Raw genomic sequence first — 15,799 nt, 5'->3', positions numbered from 1 at the left:
AATTTGGCCATGAATCGCCGTCGACACCGTGTGGCTTTAATGGGCCCCAGACGACATACGAAAGGTCTCTGGTCTGCGGGATGTATGTTAACAGCCGACTCGAGAGCAGGGGCGCACAGAGCGGGACGCACCTCTCATCACCTCAGCGACTCGGATAGCAGTTCGTGGATGCGTCACTAGACATTGGATAACAAGTCAGCGACCTCTAGAGACTGATGGATGCGCATGACGTACACTGAATCCAGGCACGCTACAGCCCTAGCAGATGCGCCGCGGCCTGTAATCAGTCTGTAGCCACTCGCGACGTCCTCATCCTCCCACCAGCTCCATATTCAAAACACTCCGACTGCTCGAGATGCTGGCTTATAAAATCATGGCGTTACATGCATGAGCAACACTCAACTGATCCTCAAAATACCAAGCACACGTCAGTGAGTCATCACGTTACGCTTCACATTACAAGTGGTACGCAACTCGAATGTACACGATGCGTACAACAGGCGCGAAATACATCGGAACAGCTCCACGATCATGCTCGTACGTCCGCTCAGTCAAGCTCATCTATCTCAAAACCGCGCTCGAACAGCTCGCCGTCGACGTCGTACTCCCGGGCAAACCACTCATTGTCGCCCCGGGGTCGCGGGTAGTAAGGAGTAGCGGGACGAGGGGGCGCCCAAGGCCTGGGCGCGGGAGGGGAGGGGTAACGGGACGAGGGGGACGAGGGGGCTGCCTGCGTGCCTCCAGGTCACGCGCGACTATGTCGTAGTAGTCGCTTCGGGGTCGCGGACGAGGGTCAGGGCCCGGATGGAGGGGAGGAGGACCAGTCTGCCGCACAGGCCCCTTGCGTCCGGGCAGGGCACGCTCGACTATCTCGTCGTCGCTCCGGACGCGGTTGGGATGCGAATGAGACGGATGAGACCCAGAATAGGCGTGTCGAGCTGACCCGCTCGGCGAATTCACGTCGGGACGTTGGCGGTGCAGATTCGCCGCATCCTTCTTTATCATCCCGGCGAGATGCGTAGGCCCACGGGCAGAGTCTTTGCGTGCCTGCAGGTCCCGAGAGACGAGGTCGTCATAGTAGCCGCGCTCCACCAGTTCATCTTGGAGTTCACGCTCAACTATGGAGGCATCCTCGGTCGCGCGACTGTTATTGTATGGTCAGCTATGACATAAGAATCAACAGCGAGGGGCTCACATGGTGACCGGGTGAGCGAGCGCGGGAGCAGCTGCCGCCGCCAAAAGGACAGCGGAGGCGAGTGTAGAGTAACGCATGATGTCGTGTATGCACTGGGGTCGTTACGATGGACTTCGGTGGAAGGAACGTGAGTCGTCAAAGAAAAAAAAGAGCGAGGCTGGAGGGGGTCAAGGGGTAAGTGCACATTCGAACTACCGTTGTCGCGGAACACTCACCTGCCGGCAACCTACTCGGTGGGCTCGAAGGAGAAGAAGAGCTGAGGGATCTGTGAGGCGCAGCTCTCCCTTTATACGCCAGCATTTCCGGACTTGGAATAACAGCAGCGAAGACAAGCTTGTCTTGTGCCGTTTATTCAATTTTTCACCCGCTCGGATCATCGTGCTTGACAGTTTTTGGCTTCAAGTTGACAGGCTTTGACAGGCTTGACAGATCGTCGCTTCCTGATGGTGGCGCAGACGCTTCGACTTGCATCGCATGGTGGCGCTCCAACTTGCGCCGCAGCCTGGTGCACGTGAGCCATTCACTCGTCGTCGAGTATGAGTGGCCTGCTGCTGCAGACTGGCGGGACGATAACTCGACTAGCCACTGCCGGCACAAAGCATCGGGGATGTAGACTGGGGAATGACGTCGGCGTCGCTGTGCCGTGATGCGGAGATTGCATCGCAATCACCTTCACCTTTGGCGATCTGTCGATCACCACCCACTGCACAGCCACCGTATCACGACTGTGCAGGATATACTGGGATATATAACGATCAGAAAACGGTGCCGCAAAGGCTTGGTAGAGACGTAGCTTGATGCAGTCTGCTGCAGTCGTCTCAGGCGAGGCACGGTAGGATGGACGGGGGGTGACGTACCTCTCATCGCCTCACCAACAGTGCTAGTGTGACCTGACAAGGGCCACGATGACCGTCGCGGAAGCTACATGCATATGTGTATCACCTTGATGTAAGGCTCGTGAGCGTCCTTGCCAGTGGCTGGTTACGTGCAGAGCCGAGGAGACACCATCGACAGAGGCAAATGGTCGTGGAAGAAGATGACGGACAGACGGTGAGTCACCGATCGGGCAAGGATCTCCTCGGCCACAGACGCGTCGCCGGCGCTTTCTGCCATTCGCCTCGGCCACTGGCACGTCGCCTGCTACGGCAACGACTGATTAATTGTAAGCTCGTATTCCTAGTACATTTACAGAGAGAGGATAGCAAAGATGATACGACTGCCGAAGTTAAACGCGTACTTGGGTGCAGTGTAACAAATGTCGCGGACGATGTTGGTAACTGAAGTGGAAGGATCACTGAGGGCTCGCCGCCGGACGCAACACCCCGTTCGACAATTGCAAACCGCGAACGACTGTCGAGTTGCAGGCCACTCTCAGCTGGAAGTGCTCACGAGCAAGACGACTGTCCCGCTCCAGAAGCATCCCAGCGGGGGTAGCCATTCGCCCGCGCCATTGTAACTCCGTTTGCATCACACGGTGTGACTGCACTGTTGCGCAGCACCCTTGGCCTTCCGAGCGTCGCCGCATCAGCCGAGCATCGGCCAGCCGAGTACGTCCAAAGCTTACCTCAAGCTGCATGTTTTGAGTCCGCGAACCCGCCGGCCGTGCCACCATCGCAGAAACGAATATCAACCGACATCGACGGGCGTGTCGCAGATCGCCCGGATGCCTGAAATGGGCGGGAGTTCCAGCTACGGGGATGCCCGACGGACTATGCGCGCCCGACGCGCATCAGGTCGAGCGACCCTCGCATGCGAGGAATGAAATAGATGGAAGGGATAGGGCAGCCTTCACCACCATGGTCTTCGCACCCCTGTTTGAATGCCGCTGTGCGACTGCACCGGTGCGTAGCACCTGTGGCTCCCTTCGAACCGGCGCCGCGTCAGTGAGAACCTCTCGATCGAGTACGACCGAAGCTTACCTCAAGCTGCGCAATCTTAGTCCTCCACAGAGCGAACACGCACCCTGCCACCATCGCAAGAATGGAGTGCACAGGACCATCGAAGGATCGTGCCGCGGCACGTGCGGATGCCTGGAAGGATGCGGGGTCGGGCTCGGGAGGATCCCCGATGGTCTACGACCCATCTACGCACATCTGCTCGCACGGCCGCGCGGCCGCGATGAACGTCGGCTGCAGGTGCATGTCAACCTCCCGACCCTTGTCGCTTACGGCGCGCGCTCGTTTCGCGCATTTTCGGTCCGCGCGCAGCCGGAGGTGGGGCCGTGGCCGGTCGCTACGCGGGCATTCGGGGGCCTGTGGGACGGAGCGTTGGGTCAGGCTTGAGGATCATGGGGACTGGGGAAGGGAACGTACGAATTCGAGGGCGTAACGGTGAGAGCACGTCCGTGGCGGAGGAGGCCCTTACCTCTTGCGCTCTCGTTGAGGTGGTCGTTGCCTGTTGGTGTAGGAGGAATGGTAACGGGGGCATGATGGAGAGGTGCGGTTGTCGGAGGCGTGGCATCGTCGAGCTGTGTATATGAGATGTAAGCTCAGTGGGAGCGTCCAGGGTATTTATACCTGAGCTGGAGGCCCGTGGGCATTGTTCCTCGGGCCAAAGCGCGATATGGTGACAACGGGTGGCTTTGTGGGGCGACGACCTGATCTGGATTGGATCGCCTTCGGTTGTCAGGGCCTGCGACACTACGTGGCATTGTCAGTCCGACTGCGCTAATCATCATAGGGGTCAACCGACTGCTCAACTTCGGCTATTTGAGTTCGCAGCTGCACGGAGGATGTTCGAACTGGACGTACAAAGACTGAAGAGTGTTTGCTGTGGTAGCGAAACTCACGTTGACCAGTGATCGTCCCTAGGGCCATACGCGGCGAGATCTAATGCGCCACGTCCACGATTGTTCGTCCGAAAATGGAATGCAGTTGTGTCATTGTTACGGATCCAGGAGGCAGAAGTGGCGTACGCTTTGACAAGTGGCGCGCCGAATGTGACGCTTAGAGGTAGCGACCTGTGGTCCAGGTTGCCAAGCGTCCTTGTTCTCTGGCCCCTGCGTGGCGCGCTAAACGTATAAATACGGCCTCGCTCTCTATCGTTTCCCCACACACCTTCGCACTTCGACTGAGTTCACCTCGCTGAGCATATCCACCATCATGCGACCGCCCGTCGCCCATCGACTTGCCGCACCCCAGGCGGCGTTCCTCCCGCACGTCACCATTCCTCCTAACCACTCTGCAGAGCGACCTCCGCGCCCTTCGCGCAGACTTTGATTCCGCGCATTACGCACTACGGGGGTTTCTGATGACCCAGCGAAGCGTCGGTGGCGCTACTCTCGTACGTGAGTGTCCTCACCCTCGTTAAGCCCCGTATGGAAAATTCAGTGACTCACGACGTGTTCCCTTGCGCAGACTCCCGCAGTCACGTCACCGAAGACGCGCCCGAATGACCCTTCCCAGCCTCAACAAGCGGAGTTAGTGGCCATAAAAAGCCACACCCATACAAGTACGCCCCGCACCCACCGCGCGCCCCCTCCGCAAAACGGACGCTGGAGCTTCACTATTCACCCGCGACTCGCGCGGATGACGATCCATCGCTGCATCCCCGGTACAACAGACCCCGAGCGCGACGCATTAAATTTGTATAGCTATATCCACGTCACCCACCGAGGACACTAGCGAGGACATGCGGACGTACCGCTTCTGACCTGGACTCTCACGAGGTTCTGGGATCTCTGTCACTCGCGCATGCTCCTCGGGGATGGCACGGCAGACAAACATTGCAATAGGACCTGGCGGGATGGGGGCCAGCCTGTGCAGGCCTCTCCGCCAGAGGATTCACTAGGACGACGTGGAGAAGCAGGGTCTCCCGAGTTGCATGGTCCCTCCGGGAGAGTTCTCCTCCGATGGGCATGTGAGTCGCGAGGCGCTTCGATAGTTGCACTGCGCTGAGTCTGCGGGTCGACGACTGCGAGCGGGATGAACGCCGGGAGAGCTACTTGGCAGTTGATGGAGCGAGTGTCTATGCTATCGCGGCAAGAATGAGACGGATGTTATGGTGCGTACGTATGGCTCACCGCTGTCACCGACTCGGAGTGCACTGGCCAGCGCGTTGTCGACGCCCGGTCGACGCGTCTGTGGCTGAGAGATCGCTTCCCCGATCGTGTCCCTTTTCGGTTGTGGCTGATATTCGTGTTGGTTGTCGTCGTCCATCTTAGACTCTAGCCCTCGCTCGCTGTCACACCACGTCTTGTCGGGTTTCTCGCATTAGCCATCGTCCAAGATACTGGAGTCGCTGACAATACATCCCTTGACTATATGCGCGATCCCTAGTACGCAGCTGGCTTGGCAGGGGATGCGAGCTGGGACCATGCTGGCATGGCGGTGTGTTCCACTATGATCCATTTGGCCGCGTCTCCCAGTTTATACGTAACACGCGTTCACCACTTTTTTCACTTAGGGCGCGTCCATGTGAGGCAAGCATTGCCCAGATAATCGCCACTCATTTTGTTGTTCCTCTCGCGCCTGCATTGTGCGCCCAACGTCCCCCAGCGTATAAATACCCAACCTACACCGCTACTCACCCACAGAAACTGCATATCCCCTCTCCACTACTCTCTTTCCGCAGCCTTTGCCATGCTGTCCCGCTTCCGACTCGGGGGCAGTCGCAGCGCGGCGCGGCCCTTGACCCTCTCTCCGGCACGCGTGTGGCGCTCCCGACAGGCGTCACCATTCCTCCTAACCACCTTTCACACAACCTCGCGAGCTGGTATTCATGCCGGGTAGCGTGCGTAGTGCCATATCGAGGCTCCTCTCTGGAAATCGTACACCATCTGCGCAACGCCCTCACATTGGTACGTCCTATGAGTCGCTTCCCGTAGACCGCTCTGCCGGGATTGACTTGCGGTTGCTGTAGACCGACATACCACGGCCGCGTACATCTGAGTCAGAGCAGCAAGCGCATGCGTCAGTCCCTGGCCGGCTCTGATGAGCGCGCCCACTTACGTCGTTCCTCAAATCGCGGATTCGTACCCGCTCAGCGTCATTGAACGTCCAGCCGAAGAACGTCCGTCACCAGCTTACCACCGAAGACGCTAGCAGCAACGGCCGATCGTCGTCAAACTACCGAGGACCGACTCGCGCTGGAGCCACTCCGAGAGTACTCCATTCATGACTGGCTTTCAACAACCCGTACGCACACGGAGCTGTCTAGGCTTCGCCGCTGTCGCCTGTGACGAGGGCCACGTATGGATTCCCAATGTCCCATGATTACGGCCGACATTGCGCGCGGCATAGTGATGAGTGGATGGGGTGGCCATTCGACTGCTGCGCCTTGCGCGGGGGAGTCCTCTCGCGCGAAACGTAGCGGTCGTGTGACTGTGCCTGTTCGTGGAGGATTGGGTTGGGACAGGCAGATCCCGCTCCACCGACACGTCGCAACCTGTGGCCATCGGATCCAGGAGAAGGCTCGATCCATTTCGTCGTTCCCATCCTTCGGCCAGCTCCATGTATATGATTACTGCCACTCGGCTATATATCGTTAGTGCGCGATTCATTTGGCTCGCATAATGGCATTACATGCATTAATAGCAACACTCGACTGGTGCTCAAATTTCCAAGCGCGCATGACTGAGTCTTCACGTTACATATTATTGATATGGCGAACACGATGCGTACAGCAAGCAGAGGCACATCTATGAGTCCCATGATAATGATAAGATGTCCGCTTAGTCAAGCTCGTCTATCTCGAAGCCGCGCTCGAACAGCTCGCCGTCGACGTCGTACTCCCGGGCAAACCACTCAGTGTCGCTCCGGGGTCGCGGGTAGTAAGGGGTAGGAGGACGAGGGGGCGCCCAAGGCCTGGGCCGGGGCGGGGGAGGGGTAGGGGGACGAGGGGGACGAGGGGGCTGCCTGCGTGCCTCCAGGTCACGCGCAACCATATAGTAGTAGTCGCTTCGGGGTCGCGGGTAGTAAGGAGTAGGAGGACGAGGGGGTGCCCAAGGCCTGGGGCGGGGCGGGGGCGGGGTAGGGGGACGAGGAGGACGAGGGGGCTGCCTGCGTGCTTCTAGATCACGCTCGACTATCTCGTCGTAGTAGCCGCGCTCCACCAGTCCGTCTTGGAGCTCACGCTCAACCACGGAGGCGTCCTCGGTCGCTCGACTGTTATTGCATGGTCAGCTATGACATAGGAATAATAAGGAAGGGGCTCACGTGGTGACTGGGTGAGCGAGCGCGGGAGCAGTTGCCGCCGCCAAAATGACGGCAGACGCGAGTGTAGAGTAACGCATTATGTCGTGAATCAACAAGGGTCGTTACGAAGGATTTTGGTGGAAGGGACGTGAGTCAAAAAAAACGAGCGAGGCTGGAGCGGTGCAAGGGTCAGTGCAACATTCAAACAGGCTACCACCATCGTTGAACACTTACTTGCCGGCAACCTACTCGGTGGCTTCGAACTTCGAAGGGAGAAGAGGGACTGAGGAATACGGTAGACATCCCTTCGAGCCCTTTATACGCTGGTATGCACGAACTCGGGATCCCAGAAGATCGCCGTGCACTGGCATCGCCAGCGTGCTTGAGCTCTTGACTTGCTTCAAGTTGACAGCCTTTGACAGGCTTGACAGACCGTCGAATGGTGGCGGATCATGGAATCAGAAATCTTGCGCCGCACCCTGGTGCATATGTGAGCCACTTACGCGTCTTCGAGTACAAGTGGCGTGCTGCTGCAGAGGAGAGCAGACTGGCAGGTTTTACGGTCAAATGAGCACTCGACTACTAGCCACCGCCAGCGCAAAACATCGAGGATGCTAGACTGGAGAATGACGTCAGCGTCGCTCTATACTGTTGCAGTGGTGAGAGCAAGTACTGAATCATCCACGGTAAGTTAGTCGAGCTTTGATGATCATGATGGGAGATTCCATCGCAATTACATCCATGTTTGGCAATAAGTCGATCACCCTAGGAGACCCACCCCCACCGTACAGCCACCAACATGAAATAGCGATGCCGCAAAAATGCTTGACAGAAACTGGTGCTAGATGTGCCAGACCACCTTACTATTTACGACGGTGGGTAGACGGACCTACTATTGACCGGGCGTCGGTTGTCTGATACATATCGCCCACAGTGAAAGGCATCGGCATCGGCATCGTCTCTGTGCCGCATACGCTGACTACAGACGACACACGAGGAGCGAGTCCTCGGATAACGGTGACGTACCTCTCATCGCGTAGGCAACAGTGTTCTGGCCAAGCCCCATCAGCCATAGTTTTTGCCCTAGACCACGGCGGTTCTGAATAAGCGGCAGGCGTTTACCTGTGCTGGACTTGGGGATCTACTTAGCTAGTCGGCATCCTAGTAAGTTAACAGGAAGTGCGAGAAGGAGCAATCGCTCTGACTAAAAACATTCGTATCAAACAGCGTCCAGTTTCGCGCGTTTTGTATCGCTACTGTGGATGCTTGCATGCAGAGGCCGCGTTGCAGCCTGCGTATGTGTACCGTGTTCCTGAGGTGGCTCCGAGAAGATGAATGGTGCCAGACAGTAGCAGCCGGACATCACGTCAGCAGTGAGTATATCGTGCTGCACGCGACGTCGATATACTCACAAAGGCGGGATCCGTGGCAGTTTTGTTTCACTACGCAACAGTCATCATCCGTGTCCTGGACTCCTGTAGATACTGGGTTGAATTGGAACCACGGGATTGGGCGAGGCGGGTGCCGAAGAGGGTCCAGAATGATGTATCGAAGCGACGATGAGTTCGGAGAGGAACGATCGACAACTCTCTGGGCGGCGTCCAGCGACCCGGATACTCGCACTAGCTCGACACATACTCACTGGTTCTGGATCCTGCGCTCGCGATAGTATCGCGACACCTCCCTATCCCACGCGCTCGATCTACTGGTTCTGCACGAATTGCACGCAGCGTCCGATCTTCCGCTCGAGCTGCTCGAGCACGCGCACTTCGTACGTGTTGCTCGTCCCAACCCTGCACATGGTGCCCGTGTTCTGCAGCGTGACGAGCGCATGTCACGCGCTCACGGTGTCGGCCAGGCGCGAGAGTGTCGAGTGCGGGAGGGGGCTGTCGAGGTGAGTCGTGTGCAGGTTCTGAAGCGAGTTATCGACGGAGGTGGGAATCCGGGTGGGGATTATTGTAGGGGAGCGGTTTGGAGCGGTCTTGCCCACCGAGCTAGGCTAACCTGGGGAGTGAAGAACGGTCGTAAGAAGAGGGTTGGAGGTGTGTCATTTGTGAGGCTCACTTTGTCCGGATCCAAAGGTCCTCTTCCCTCGCGCTTGATGCCGTGTTGTTTCTGTAGAATGTCCAGCACTTCGCCTACAAGTTCTTCGGCGCTGCAAACAGCGGTATCAACAGGGAATTTGAGCATTCCCAAAACAATCATACATACCTGTAATGCTTTGGCTGGCCGGCTACGTAGCGCGGGATGAACATGTGTGTACCGGTTCGAGAGCGCGGAAGCCATTGACCATTGACCGCATTGACGACAAGCTCAGTGGCGCGCTCCTTCGTCCTCGAGTTCCCCACGTCAATCCTAGCGACGACCTAGCAGTTGCAGCACACATCACGCAGTGCCGTAAATAGTCTCTGGGGTGATGATCGCAGCGACGCAGCCTCACATACAAATGAGTACCGGAGAGCGTTAGGGATCAGTTTGAATGCTCTGAGACGGCGGTGGACGGCGGTGGATCGTCGCAGCAGAGCCTTGAGGACCGTGACGGTGTGGTAGTTGATGCCGCCGGTGACGTCCCTGAGTCCTCGTTATTCTACTTAGTAGTCCGTACGGAGAGCACCTTCAAGTCGCCAGATTGAACGTTGCGTACATCGTATGCATATGAATGGGCTGAGGTGCGAGCGGTCACGATGAAGCCCTGGACGTATATCGGCGTTGAATCACGACCTAGTACAATAGTCATGAACTTGAAACCATGAGCTGGCGGAAAGATACGACGTACTGGGGACGCAACGTATGTCGCGGCTTGACTCGAAGTTCGGGTTCCGGATATCCTTGTTGTATTACGCGTTTTGCGAGGAGAGTAGTCAGTCTCGCTCGGCGCGCTCAGGACGCGTCCGTGGTCAGTGCTCAGAGATCGCGCCCCGATCTCATCATTGCGGAATGACGGGTGAGAGTGGATTGAACGGCGGGAGCGCTTCTCTGACCCGGTCATGGAACCAATGTTCATGCTATTGCGGCAGGAATGGGCACAGCGTAGTGACGGTACGCACAGTACGTACGCCAGCTCGTGACCGCTGCAACCGGCTCAAATGCAGCGCGCTTACGCGTCTGTGGCTGAGAGATCGCCCCCCGATCTGGCATCCTTCGCGTCGCCGTCGTCCATCCCCGAGCCCTTGCTCGCTGTCCCGCCACATCTTGTCGGACTTTCACGCAGTATTGGACAATATAAGCTGCTGACATTACACGCCTAGACTATGTGCGCAATCCCCGGTACACAGCTGAGTTGGCAGTCGGAAATGCAGCGAGCTTGGACTCCCGTACTTATTGGCCTCAGGCTCAGGCGCCGGTGAGTTCCATATAATACATGTCTCCCCGTCTCCTAGCTCCTTGTTTTCCCTCCCTCTCCGGAACTATGCGTTCAACGCCGCTCAGTATATAAATACCGTTCTCGCACTGCTGCCCACCCACAGACACCGCATACTATTAACTTCTCTTCGCCCACTACCGGCCCGCCCTCAGGCTGTCATGTCGTCCTCAGGCTGCTTGTGGCTTGGAGGCGGTCATCGCTCGACGCAGGCCTTGACCCTCTCTTTGTTATTTACTTGGCGTTCCCTTCACACGTTACCATTATTTAGTATCAACCTCCTCTCTGAACCTCGCACGCCATTTATGCAACACCCTGCTATAGCCTGGTACGTCCTTCTCTTCCCGTAGACCGCTCTGCCGGGATTTACTTGCAGGCAGGTGCTGTCGAATGATTCCCGCGTACATCCGAGTGGGAGCAGCAGGCTCATAACCGATGGTCAGCCTGCCCGTCCTTGCGAAGTATTGGCGGCTGCCAGTGCTCGACTTCAACTTCGAGACGTCGTCCGTGTGCGCGAGCACCTCACGGGTGAGCCGTTCGATCTGTTGAGGGCCAGTGTTGACCCGCTGATTACTTGAGTGGCCCCATCGAGAGTCGGCCCTCGAGAGCTTGACGGCCCCGGCGAAGGCCTGTTGCTGGTAGCGTCTTCGGTGGTAAGTTGTTGACGGGCCTTCTTCGGTTGCCATATTCTGGTACCGAAAGGCTCTGCATGTGCGTACGAGTCCCCGAGCTGAGGAATGACGTGAGTGAGCGCACTCCGCATAGTGGCTTGTCAGGACTAACACATATGCGCTCTATAGCTCCATTGGATGGACGATCGTTGTGACACTGAACGTGGCCACTAAGGCCTCGCTGCTATGGCTGGCGACGACGGCCCGGTATAGGCTTCGGTGCCCCTTGTCTACAACCGAATGTACGCGGCATAGTGATGGAGTTGCCGCTCGGTGCGCCTTGCGCGGGGGAGTCGAAGTATAGCTGTACTAGTAGTGTGACTGCATCTGCTCGTGGGCAAATCCCGCGCCATAGAGGCGTCGAAATTCGTAGCCAATCGCATCCAAGAGGATCGGGAGGAATTAAGTCGTCCTCATCCTTCGTCCAGCCTCATGCTCAAGCGCTCATGTTTACTGCCACTCGGCTATACTGCTCGAAACATTTCGCTTGCACAATGTCATTACGTGCATTAGCAACACCCCTCCGGTCCTCAGATTCCCAAGCACGTATGACAGAGTCTTCACGTTTGATTGGTATTGCCAGTGGTACGCAACAATGTACACGATGCGCACAATAACCAGAAATACATATCAGCCCCATGATCATGTTTATACGTCCGCTCAGTCAAGCTCGTCTATCTCGAAGCCGCGCTCGAACAGCTCGCCGTTGAAGTCGTACTCCCGGGGTTTCTTGGGAAGGAATTCGGCTTTCTGCGCCGGGCGGTACGGCCGCGGATGTTGCAGAGGCGTACCCTCCCTAGACGCGGTCCAAATTGCGCTCGGCGGATCCCGAATGAAGCCGGGATTCTGACGCATCCGGTCCTGATGCTCCTTCCTCATCCGAGCTATCGACGCGGCGTGCGCCTTATCACTCTTTGAAGGGCCGCCACCACGCGCCTCAAGGTCTCGAGAGACGAGGTCGTCGTAGTAGCCGCGCTCCACCAGTGCGTCTTGGAGCTCGCGCTCAACTATGGAGGCATCCTCGGTTGCGCGACTGTTATTGATGGTCAATACGACATAAGAATAAATAACGAGAGGCTCACGTAGTGACCGGGTACGCGAGCGCGGGAGCTGTCGTCGCCGCCAAAAGGACAGCAGAGGCGATCGTAGAGTAACGCATGATGGGTCTTGTATGCTCGGGGGTCGTTACGAAGACCTTCGGTGGAAGGGACGTGAGTCGTCAAAAAAGAGAGCGGGGCTGGAGAAGTGCAAGGGGTAAATATAACATTCAATTGACCACCGTCGCTGAACACTCACTTGCCGGCAACCTACTCGGTGGGCTCGAAAGGAGAAGAGGAGCCGAGGGATACGGCAGGCATCCCTCTTCCTTTATACGTGCGCGTGAGTATGCACGGACTCGGGATCCCAGAAGATCGCATCACTGTGCTTGACAGCTTTTGACAGGCTTGACAGATCGTCGCGTGGTGGCAGTACGCGCCGCCTGGTGCATGTGCACCATTTGTTCGTCGTCGAGTATGAGAGGCCTGCTGCTACCGAAGGGAGCAGACTGGCGAGACGCGACGATAACTGGACTAGCCACTGCGGGCACCAAGCATCGGGGACATAGACTGGAGAATGACGTCAGCCCGTCGCTCAGTATGCTATTGCAGTAGTGAAGCATACATTCATCTACGGTAGCCGAGGAGATGCTATGCAGAAGAGACCAGACACTGAGACAGAGATCGGCTCCAAAGCTGCTGTCAGCTGCAGGTCGATGGCATGCATAGAGTACGAAGCGGTCTTGATCTCACATGACCTGCCTAGTACTGGCTGCATTGCCGCTGCTGGAGGGATTGTTGTGTCACCTCAGGGTGGACGGACCTTTTCGCTGTGTTGAAGCAACAATGGATGCGAAGCCTCGCGCAAGACGTAAGTACACTGGCGTGCGAGGCGGTCCAAGTCCTCCGATAGTCACGTAATACGAGCGATCTAAGGACGTCCTCGTCTGCTCCAACAGACCGAGTGTCGGTTATGATAATGCATGGCGCCCACAGTGAAAGCCAGTACAGATCGACTCAAGTCGACGGAAGCTAAGTAGTAAGCCCTCTGCCCGGGCCTGCCACAAGCGTGAACAGGCCTTCGGCGAGCAAGATCAGGATTGTCCTTGCACGAGGCCCGAGGGCCACTTAACCTGGGCTGGGCATCGTCATCGATATCGTCGGATAGAAGAAGGATGACGCACCTCTCATTGCGCAGGCAACAGTGTTCCGACCACTGGCTTGAAGCCCCATATCCCGTAGCTGCTAAACGCTGCTGTTCGGGACGAGCGGCAGCCGTACTTGTGGATCTAGTCTGAGTGACAAGAGGTGCGAGAGGGAGTGGTCGCTCTGACGAAAGCATTCGTGCCGTGCAATTCGGCAATGTCTACTTACGCGGGCTTTCTTCACACGGCTGTGGGCAATCGCGTGACTGCGACTTGCATGCAGAAGACACGTTGCCCTTGCAGCCTGAGTATGTATACCGTGTTCTTAAGGAGGCACCGAGAAGGTGAATGATATCGGATAGCAGCTGGACGTCACGTCAGCAGGGAGTATACCGTACGCCACGCGATGTAGATGTACTCACAAAGACGGAATCGAAGTGGTCGCGGCAGTTTTTGTTTGACTATGCGACAGTCATCGCTCGTGTCCTGCATACTATCGACTTGAAGTGGGTGAGGAGGGATGGCGAGCCGGAAAGGGTCCAGAATGATCTGTTGGGGCGACGGTGAGCTCGGCGTAGCACGATCAACAACTCCAGGCGGCATTCAGCGACCCGGATAATCGCACAAGATCGACGAATACTCACTGGTACTGGATCCCGCTCTCGCGACAGTACCGGTACACCCACGCGTTCCCCTCGAGAGTCGGTTCTGCACGACCGCGGTGCCCGATCTTCCGCTGGAGCCGCTGTCGTACGTGTTGCTCGTCCCGTTCGTGCGCACTGTCCACACGTTCTGCAGCGCGACGAGCGGTGCGCGCCGCGGAGAGCGGCGAGTGTAGAAGAAGGTTGTTGAGGTAGGTCGTGTGCAGGTTATGGAGCGAGCATCCGACGGAGGCGTGAATCTGGGTGGGGATGGTGGTGTCACTCTGGCTGCATGGGGAGGGGTTTAGATCGGTCTTGGTCGCCGAGCGAGGTTAACCTGGGTCGTAAGAAAAGGGTTGGAGGAATGTCATTGGTGAGGCTCACTGTGCCCAGGGCTCCAGATCCAAAGGTCCTCCTCCCTCATGCTTGATGCCGTGTTGTTTCTGTAGATGTCGAGCGCTTCGCCTACGAGTCCTTCGCTGCGAAGAGCGGGAAATTTTCGGCGGGGAATTCAAGAATTCCCAAAGCGATTATACTTACCTGTAGTGCTTTGTCTTGTAGTGCTTTGTCTGGACGGCGCGTCGATGAGGCGTGGTGAGAGACGAAACCACAGAATCAAGAGATGAACAGGTGCGTACCAGTGTCGGAGGCAATTGAGGATCGCGCTAACGACTATGTAGGTCAGTGGCAGTGCGCTCCTTCTTCCTCGAGTCCTCCACGTCAATGGGCCCGGCGACGACGTAGTAGCACTTGCAACACATACCACGCAGTGCCGTCAATGATCGTTGCGGTAATGATCGCAGCAACTCCACGTCAGAGCGATCGTACGAAAGAGTGCCAGGGAGCGGTAGTGGTCTGTCGCAGCCTTGAGGTTAAGCTTGAGGACATGACGGCGCGGTGGCTGAGGCCAGTGACCGACGCGTCTGTGGCTGAGAGATCGCTCCCCGATCTCATCCTTCGGCCGTGGCTCGCCGTCCATGTCAAACCCTTGCTCACCGCTACCGATTCAGAATCATTCGACATTGCACCGTCGACTCTCCCGGCCAACGCAAGTTTTTTTCTATATGCGTGATCCCCGGTATACCGTGACGGCTGCCAGTGAGCAGGGACTCGGGGGGAGATGCGAGCTTGGAACATATTAGCCCGGCGGTGAGTTCCACGATCATTGTCCCAGTATGCGTATGGTCAATGACAGGTCGATGGGAACACGCATCGACCGTATCCGCCACTCATGCCTCGTGCGTGCGCGGCAAGCACCGCTAAGACGGTCGCCACTCCTGTTGTTGTCTCTCGCGCCTGCGTTGTGCATCCAATGTCCACCAGGCCGTATAAACACCCATCCCGCACCGCTACCCACCCGAAGGAACTGCATACCCTCCTCTCCGCCCCTCTCTTTGCGCACCCTTTGCTGCGTCGTCCAGCTTCCGACTCAGAGTCGGTCGCCACCCGACGCAGTCCTTGATCCTTTCTCTACCACGCGGCGGCCCTGTGGCGCTCTGTTCAGGCCGTTCCTCCTGACCACATTTCACCGAACTTCTCGAAGGTTTCTACTGTCGGGTAATGGTGCCACACTGCTTGCAAACCTCCTTCGAAACCTGTACACCATCTGCGCAAC

General features: G+C 57.3%; 5 protein-coding genes across 5 annotated transcripts; all 5 read right to left on the bottom strand.

Annotated features, from left to right (window-relative positions):
- Positions 1-561: 561 nt before the first annotated feature.
- On the bottom strand, positions 562-1,272 carry B0H18DRAFT_1126714 (uncharacterized protein; the record flags this gene model as incomplete). The annotated part of the gene is made up of 2 exons (XM_048035206.1): positions 562-1,144; positions 1,196-1,272. The coding sequence occupies 2 exons, from the start codon at positions 1,270-1,272 to the stop codon at positions 562-564; spliced, it is 660 nt and encodes a 219-aa protein (XP_047885700.1).
- A 5,594-nt stretch (positions 1,273-6,866) lies between these two features.
- Positions 6,867-7,427, bottom strand: B0H18DRAFT_1126713 (uncharacterized protein; the record flags this gene model as incomplete). The annotated part of the gene is made up of 2 exons (XM_048035205.1): positions 6,867-7,299; positions 7,351-7,427. The coding sequence occupies 2 exons, from the start codon at positions 7,425-7,427 to the stop codon at positions 6,867-6,869; spliced, it is 510 nt and encodes a 169-aa protein (XP_047885699.1).
- Positions 7,428-9,031: 1,604 nt separating this feature from the next.
- On the bottom strand, positions 9,032-11,376 carry B0H18DRAFT_1126712 (uncharacterized protein; the record flags this gene model as incomplete). Its single annotated transcript, XM_048035204.1, has 6 exons — positions 9,032-9,142; positions 9,176-9,328; positions 9,394-9,484; positions 9,541-9,695; positions 9,774-9,900; positions 11,096-11,376. The coding sequence occupies 6 exons, from the start codon at positions 11,374-11,376 to the stop codon at positions 9,032-9,034; spliced, it is 918 nt and encodes a 305-aa protein (XP_047885698.1).
- A 618-nt stretch (positions 11,377-11,994) lies between these two features.
- B0H18DRAFT_226066 (uncharacterized protein) lies at positions 11,995-12,678 on the bottom strand. Its single transcript, XM_048037207.1, has 3 exons — positions 12,658-12,678; positions 12,444-12,598; positions 11,995-12,394 (listed from the first exon to the last, which is right to left on the bottom strand). The coding sequence occupies exons 2-3, from the start codon at positions 12,518-12,520 to the stop codon at positions 12,022-12,024; spliced, it is 450 nt and encodes a 149-aa protein (XP_047885697.1). The 5' UTR covers positions 12,521-12,598; positions 12,658-12,678; the 3' UTR covers positions 11,995-12,021.
- Positions 12,679-14,004: 1,326 nt separating this feature from the next.
- On the bottom strand, positions 14,005-15,163 carry B0H18DRAFT_960725 (uncharacterized protein; the record flags this gene model as incomplete). Its single annotated transcript, XM_048042992.1, has 6 exons — positions 14,005-14,092; positions 14,188-14,472; positions 14,569-14,663; positions 14,725-14,753; positions 14,823-14,849; positions 15,013-15,163. 6 exons carry the CDS (start codon positions 15,161-15,163, stop codon positions 14,005-14,007), a joined length of 675 nt encoding a protein of 224 aa, XP_047885696.1.
- Positions 15,164-15,799: the final 636 nt, after the last annotated feature.

The sequence above is a fragment of the Fomitopsis serialis genome (assembly GCF_022376445.1).
Source record: "Fomitopsis serialis strain Sig1Antser10 chromosome Unknown B0H18scaffold_212, whole genome shotgun sequence".
NCBI classification, from domain to species: domain Eukaryota; kingdom Fungi; phylum Basidiomycota; class Agaricomycetes; order Polyporales; family Fomitopsidaceae; genus Fomitopsis; species Fomitopsis serialis.
The sequence above is the reverse complement of the archived record's forward strand: the minus strand, read 5'-3'. Positions and strand labels throughout refer to the sequence as shown.

Coding starts and splice junctions, on each gene's coding strand:
- B0H18DRAFT_226066 (XM_048037207.1), bottom strand. CDS start 12,520: ATGCGTTACTCTACGATCGCCTCTGCTGTCCTTTTGGCGGCGACGACA. Junction 12,395..12,443: donor CTCGCGTACCCGGTCACTAC/GTGAGCCTCTCG, acceptor CATCAATAACAG/TCGCGCAACCGAGGATGCCT.